This window comes from Physeter macrocephalus, chromosome 11, assembly GCF_002837175.3.
Source record: "Physeter macrocephalus isolate SW-GA chromosome 11, ASM283717v5, whole genome shotgun sequence".
NCBI classification, from domain to species: Eukaryota; Metazoa; Chordata; class Mammalia; order Artiodactyla; family Physeteridae; genus Physeter; species Physeter macrocephalus.
In genome coordinates this window covers 42244192-42252059 of record NC_041224.1, presented here as the reverse complement: position 1 = coordinate 42252059, position 7868 = coordinate 42244192, and the positions used below count along the sequence as shown (strand labels likewise).

The window sequence follows — 7868 nt, the reverse complement described above, 5'->3', positions numbered from 1 at the left end:
AACCATAATTCAAAAAGACACATGCACCCCAATGTTCATTGCAGCTCTATTTACAATAGCCAGGACATGGAAGCAACCTAACTGTCCATCAACAGATGAATGGATAAAGAAGATGTGGCACATATATACAATGGAATATTACTCAGCCATAAAAAGAAATGAAACTGAGTTATTTGTAATGAGGTGGATAGATCTGGAGTCTGTCATACACAGTGAAGTAAGTCAGAAGGAGGAAAACAAATACCGTATGCTAACACATATATATGTAATCTAAGAAAAAAAATGTCATGAAGAGATTAGTGGTAGGATGGGAATAAAACACAGACCTACTAGAGCATGGACTTGAGGACGTGGGGAGGGGGAAGGGTAAGCTGTGACGAAGTGAGAGAGTGGCAGGGACATATATGCACTACCAAATGTAAATTAGATAGCTAGTGGGAAGCTGCCGCATAGCACAGGGAGATCACCTCTGTGCTTTGTGACCATGAGAGGGGTGGGATAGGGAGGGTGGGAGACGCAAGAGGGAAGAGATATGGGAACATATGTATATGTATAACTGATTCACTTTGTTGTAAAGGAGAAACTAACACACTATTGTAAAACAGTTATACTCCAATAAAGTGTTAAAAAAAAAAAAAAAAAAAAGAGTCATGTACCACAGTGTTCATTGCAGCACTATTTACAATCGCCAGGACATGGAAGCAACCTTAGTGTCCATCGACAGATGAATGGATGAAGAAGATGTGGCACGTATATACAATGGAATATTACTCAGCCATAAAAAGAAACAAAATTGAATTATTTGTAGTGAGGTGGATGGAACTAGAGTCTGTCATACAGAGTGAAGTAAGTCAGAAAGAGAAAAACAAATACCGTATGCTAACACATATTTATGCAATCTAAAAAAAAAATAATGGTTCTGATGAACCTAGGGGCAGGACAGGAATAAAGACGCAGATGTAGAGAATGGACTTGAGAACACGGGGAGGGGAAAGGGTAAGCTGGGACGAAGTGAGAGAGTGGCATGGACATATATACACTACCAAATGTAAGAAGCAGCCGCATAGCACAGGGAGATCAGCTCGGTGGTTTGTGACCACCTAGAGGGGTGGGATAGGGAGGGTGGGAGGGAGGGAGACGCAAGAGGGAGGAGATATGGGGATATGTGCATATGTATAGCTGATTCACTTTTTTATAAAGCAGAAACACAACACTGTAAAGCAGTTATACTCCAATAAAGATGTTTAAAAAAAAAAAGTCTGTGTTGAATGCAGAAGCAAGATTGAACTCAGAGAGCTGGGTGCTTTCATAACAATCTCTGGATTTACCTTGGTCTGAACATCCTTTTTCTATCGTAAATTCCATTCTTTTCCATGTGAAACTCATTGCACATGGCAGAGGGAACAGTGGCATAGTACAAGTAATGGAGTTGTGGTTTTGTAAAATTTAAGTCTTTGAAGAGCTTTGCTATGTTCATACAGTAAGCCTCCAGCATGTGGCCTTTTTTCCAGTTTTGTATCAAGACCATTATCAGAATTACTTGTAGTTTCCTAGTGTATCTGGAGACTGGTAGTTGCCCCCCAATATCCATTTCTACTGTTTTCTTAATAGCAGAATATCGAGTGTTTAGGTGGGAATACAACCACCTAGAAAATATACTGCATTCCCTAGCTTTTCTTGCAGGAAGTGTCATGAAGTGTGGAAGTGTCATGTGCATCTTCTGAAAAGTGTCCTTGAAGGGAATATGCATGCCCTTCTTACTGCTGTCTGGAATGTGGATGTTATGGCTAGAGCTCAGCATCTGTCTTGGACCATGAGGAAGAAACCACATACAAACAATAATAGAGAAACATAAGACAGAAGGAGCCCGGTTCCTGATGCTGCAGAGTGCCATTGCAGCTTGGACTGCTCACCTCTGCACACCTTGCATGTGGGAGACAAGTCTTGTTTAAGCCACTTTCTCTGGAGTTTTCTGTTGTGCATAACCAAATCAAATGCAAATGTTTCACCAGGTAGCATGGTTCTGAGAGCTTCCCAGTATGCTTGTGCAGCCTTTCAGAATCTCATGCTGTAGACTCATGCCCCATCTTTTTTTTTTCCTCTTTTTTTAAGATTTTTTTTTATGTGGACCGTTTTTTTAAAAAGTCTTTATTGAATTTGTTACAATATTGCTTCTGTTTTATGTTTTAATTTTTTGCCCAGGCGGCATGTGGGATCTTAGCTCGCTGGCCAGGGATCGAACCCACACCCCCTGCATTGGAAGGCAAAGTCTTAACCACTGGACCACCAGGGAAGTCCCTCACGCCCCATCTTTTTTTCTGACTTCTTGAAATCTTCCTTCCGAATGTCCGGGTGTATATTTTGATGACGCCATGTCATTTCTTTCTTAGTTTTCATGAATTCTAAAGTAAAGGGTGTTATTTTGCAACCCGGTTTCCTGACATTTCTATTTCCTAGCCAGTTCTTCCTTCTTATGGACCAGAGAAAGTTAAGAATACACCTCTGCCTTTTCATACCGTGTTAGACCTCCTTTGCAGGGACCTGCTTGTCTCCAGGAAACATGTTCTTTCCTTCTACTTTGTCCTTAGCCCAGTGCCCCTCATCTCTGTATCCAAATCTACTTACTGAGATCATCTACGTGGTTGTGTACTTGCTATTATACCACTCAGATCTCTGTTTTCCTTGTAAAAAGATGAGAGCTGGTTTGAAATGGCTGGCTGCATACTTAAATTGCCTTTTCTCCCTCTAAATCTTTGTGATATGATAGAAGTATAAATGTAAGAACAACTACAGTGTCCTAAGAAGTCATGGAAATACCATTTGTGAGTCCCTGTCTTTCATTCTCTGTTTAAGATTGGTGCTAGGGTGAGTATTAGCCAACAGGTTTGAAAAGTGACCTGGCCTTGTCTGTTGTGTGAGGGTCTGCCATGCCAGTCACCCTCCCGAGCTGAAACAGCCCTTCCAATGGCTCCTTCTCCAGGAAGGTGAGCTTGGCTATTCTCTAGTCAGGGAGACCATGTTTGGACCAGGGCCTGGCACCTGGTCAGCAAGCCCTTCAGTGACCTGTTGAGAGGGCTCTTCTGGTAGAGCCAGGTTGTCAGTGCCCTTTAGGTTGGCTCCCTCTGGAGATGGTAGGCAAATAGAAGCTGGAGGAGTACAGTGGACCCTGGGAGAAGCAGAAGTGTTGACACAGAGAGAGAGAGAGCGAGAGAGAGTTATGAGCTACGTGGTCCATGAGGGAGACTGGCTGGTCCCTAGGGCTGCTTTTCCATCCCTGAGCAACTTCCCAACCCCAGAGCTAGTCTGCATCTGTCGTTGGACTTCAGCCTTTCTCAACCTGAGCTCCATGAGAAAATTAAGCCTCAGTGCCCTGAGGCAGGGATAGGCAAATGGGAACACAGTCAGACCCATTCATTTATGTATTGTCTGTGGCTGCTCTCGTTCTACAATGGCAGAATTGAGTAGTTGTGACAGAGTCTGTATGGCCCAAAAAGCCTAAAATATTTACTATCTGGCCCTTTACAGAAAAATTTTGCCCAAACTGAGGCATCCATTGTATATGATGAATTGACTTTTCTCTTATGCATCTGGAATGGTTATGTTATGAACCATCCTTGGGAGAATTGAGAAATAGTCACTCAAATCAGTTTCCGTGTTCAGTGATTCAGAAGTGACACAAGTGATTCTTGAACCAGCAGAACTGAAGTAAGGTAGTAAGTCTGGGCTACTCTCTGTCCCATCCCGGACATATTGTCCAGGGGCCAGCGCGCTTCTGACTTGGCTGGGGCAGTCTGGATCCAGTCCTCTCCATCTCCTCCGTCTGAAGTCACCCTCCCGTGTGAGTCCTCTTCCTTGCAGGCCAGGGGCCAAGTTCCTCCCTCTTCCTGTGGCCTGGCTCTTCTTCTCCGGATAGGCCTGCTTTCTTCCCTAGGGTAGGATGGGTCAAAGCCATTGCATATCTCCAGTGGAGCAACTTCTTTTCCTCCTACTCCTCTCTGTCAAATTTATCTCTGCCCTCTCTCATCTTTTGGCTGGATTTTCATTCCCCGTGACTTCCTGGGAAGCTGCTTCTCCAGAAAGTTAAATTCAGTCCCTGCGGGCAGACTCATACTCCTTGGGTAATTTCAGTGGAGGAGTGTCTTCTACTTTTCTCAACCAGTCTTCCATTCTTAATTTTTCCTGTCAGGTGTTGATTCTCCTCTTTCTGACTGATAAGAATATCTTGCATTTCCAAGTTTTGAATATTTATTGTTACTGTTTTTGCCTTCATTCTACTTGGGAACCCTTCTTTGCACTGCTTAGAATACAGTGGAGAGCTGACCCTTGGGCTTCTTCACCCCCACTGGAATTGTCGCCATCAGCTAGTGGTAATATACATAAACTTGCATTTTCCTTTGGTAGGAAGAGACGAGTAACCCCTTTCATGTAAGCCCCAGGTAAGGAATATTTTCCACCTGAAACAGCTTAGGTTAACAGAGAGCAGAACAAGTAGAAGGCACATCATCTGCACTGGCTGTTATCTTCACACTCCATAGCTGTTAGGGTTACCATAGGCCAGTGGTTAGGAGTTTGTCCTCCAAAGAGAGAAAGATCAAGTAGCTAAGAAGGTGACTCCAGCATATGAAGGGATCTTTTGCTCTCCCTTCTCCCTCTCCGCCAACTTTAATTGTTCTACCAAAATCATTTAGGTATATTTAGTTTTTAAAGAATTGCTTTAAATTTATTTTAAAACTTTTTTAAAGGTCTCTCAGATCATCAGAACTCTCAGAAAACACAGTTATTGTTGGTGTAGTACGCAGGTAAGATATTTTCTTCTTTCTTTCTTTTTTGGTGTTGAAATTCAGGTGTCAGTGTAATGTTTGCTTTTAACAGAGGCCCAAATAACAGCTTGTGGGCCGTGACAGGCCTCACCCTTTTTAGTTGGGCCTTTTTTTCTTTACTCTTTCTTATTTTCTTTCACTTTGGCAGTTAAATTCATGGCTGGAGTTTGTACTCTCATACTAGGTTTTGTGATTTTGGACTTCCTTTCACTTTAGAAATAGGCAAACCACGAGAGAATTCCATTCCTAAAGTATGAATGTTTTCCAGGTGTATTTCCTAGGGACTTCAAACTCCAAATATCTATGAAGATTTGAATTATACATTATTGGTGGAAACCTTATATTTCATTTTAAAATTGGAGGTAAGGAAAGAACAGAAATAATTTAGTTTAAATTAAAATTTTTACGTATCAAATAGATATACAGGGGCTTCCCTGGTGGCGCAGTGGTTAAGAATCCGCCTGCCAATGCAGGGGACACGGGTTCGAGCCCTGGTCTGGGAAGATCCCACATGCCACGGAGCAACTAAGCCCGTGCGCCACAACTACTGAGCCTGCGCCCTAGAGCCCGCGAGCCACAACTCCTGAAGCCCGCGTGCCACAACTACTGAAACCCGTGCGCCTAGAGCCCGTGCTCTGCAACAAGAGAAGCCACCGCAATGAGAAGCCTGTGCACTGCAATGAAGAGTAGCCCCCGCTCGCCACAACTAGAGAAAGCCCGTGTGCAGCAACGAAGACCCAATGCAGCCAAAAATAAAATAAATAAAATAAAAATAAATTTTTTCAAATAGATATACAGTCACTCCTGTATCCTGGCTGTTAGTTTAATCTCTGTATTTCAAGCATTAATATATACTGCCAAAAAGCCAAGTGTGAAACTAAAACAGAAAACTGTTTTCAACTTTATACGTTTGATTTGTATGTTAATCTAATTCATCTAAAAGTGCTCATTATATGACAATTATAGTATTATGTAAATTAGTGAGCAGTTAAAGATGTGAGATATAATTGATAAAAACTGTCTGTAACAATTTACTATATTCTTTTGAAGGGCGGTTAGAGAAGAGTCATCTGTAATGTCTCTCATTGAGGCTGGCTTTACAAGGGTATGTACCCACTTTTTTGTTATACAAGTATAATTCAGCATGAGAAGTTATTTTATCTTAGTTTAGAGCCCAGCAATAGTTTTGAATTAATTTGAAGAAAAAAAATTGTCCTTATGCTGTGTTACAGTTTGGTTTAACTTTATAATCTGATAATCTAATAATCCACAACACTTTGCTTTCTTAGTGTCTCAAAACTATGCCTGCTAAAGTCATCTAAACATATTAAAATCTCCTTTAATGGCTTACTCATTAAAAATTATACCATAGGATGTGTTGTTATAATGCTTACATGTATACATGCAACTTTAAAGCCAGTTCAAGGATTCTGGAAGTAAGACCTCCCCAACATGGCTCCCTTTCTTTCCACCACTGGCTCCAGTCTGTTGGTTTCTCTTAAGCCAAAAAACTTCTGAAAGCTTTGGTCAGCTGGTTGCCAATAAGCCTTGGGAATCATGATGGAGAGAGCTTATGTAAGGCTGATTGTTGGGCAGATTTGTAGCCCAAATTAATATTATCAATGAGGTAGTCCAGAAACCTCAAGCCTTGAACTTAGTTTAAAGTGATTCTGGGGCCTCCCTAGTGGTACAGTGGTTAAGAATCCGCCTGCCAATGCAGGGGACACGGGTTCGAGCCCTGGTCCAGGAAGATCCCACACGCCGCAGAGCAACTAAGCCCATGCACCACAGCTACTGAGCCTGTGCTCTAGAGCCTGTGAGCCACAACTACTGAGCCCACGCTCCACAACTACTGAGCCCACGCTCCACAACTACTGAAGCCTGCATGCCTAGAGCCCGTGCTCCACAGCAAGAGAAGCCACCACAGTGAGAAGCCTGTGCACCACGATGAAGAGTAGCCCCGCTTGCTGCAACAAGAGAAAAACCCGTGCACAGCAATGAAGACCCAACGCAGCCAAAAATAAAATAAAATAAATAAATGTATTAAAAATAAATAAATAAGGTGATTCTGGATGGTTAGCACTCCCAGGTATTCGGAAGAAGCAAATTACAAATCCTCCCAGAGAAAGACACCTTCTTCTTTGGCCTCAGAGAATCTCTGCAAATAATCATTCAGGGGCAGCAGGCAGCACTCAGCATTAACCAGTCCACCAGGAGACAAGGCATTGCAAGTGAGAACTAGCAGGGGAGAAAGACAGCAGGAACAGACCCTCACAGTCCTCAGAAATTAGAATGATCAGATATGAATTGTAAAACAATTATGCCTATTATATGTAAAGAAATAAAGACGAGACAAGCTTGGAAATATCTGCAAGGAATAAGAAGGTATAAAAAGTGACAGCACATTTTAAGTAGAACATAATTGAATTTTGAGAAGTGTACATATAATAACTGAAAATTTGAAAACTTAGTAAGTCAGAAGAAATTATGCAGCATGTAGCACAAAGATAAAAAATAGAAAATAAGTTAGAGAGGTTTAGAAATGTGGAGGGTAGAATGTACGGTTTAGCATATATATAACTGGAGTTCCAGAAGGACAGAAGAGCAAATGGGGCAGTGTATTTGAAGAGAATTCTCCGGAAATGATGGAAGACTTTAGTCCACAGATTCCAAAATTCCAAAGGAGAGTAAATAAAAAGAGGGCACATCATAGTGAAAAAACAAACAAAGAGAAGATCTTAAAATCAGCCAGAGAAAAAAGATTAACCTTCAAAAGAATAGCAGACTAACAGCTAGCTTCTCAGCAGCAATAAATGGAAGATAGAAAACAGTGGAATAATATTTTCAGTGTGATAAGAGAAAATAACTGCCAATGTAGATTGTTATACCTAGCCTAAATACTTTCAAAAATGAAGGTGTGGAAGGGCTTCCCTGGTGGCGCAGTGGTTGAGAGTCTGCCTGCTGATGCAGGGGACATGGGTTCGTGACCCGGTCCAGGAAGATCCCACATGCTGCGGAGCGGCTGGGCCCGTGAGCCATGGCCGCTGA

General features: G+C 42.1%; 1 protein-coding gene across 2 annotated transcripts in view; it reads left to right on the top strand.

The window, feature by feature from the left end:
* The window catches only part of PDE8A (phosphodiesterase 8A), a 125168-nt gene that overhangs the window by 39146 nt on the left and 78154 nt on the right, over positions 1-7868 (top strand). For both annotated transcript variants that reach the window (XM_024117414.3, XM_024117415.3), the window contains 2 exons: positions 4743-4799; positions 5871-5925. In XM_024117414.3, the coding sequence (XP_023973182.1) occupies positions 4743-4799; positions 5871-5925 (112 nt within the window). The remainder of the gene's footprint in view (positions 1-4742; positions 4800-5870; positions 5926-7868) is intronic.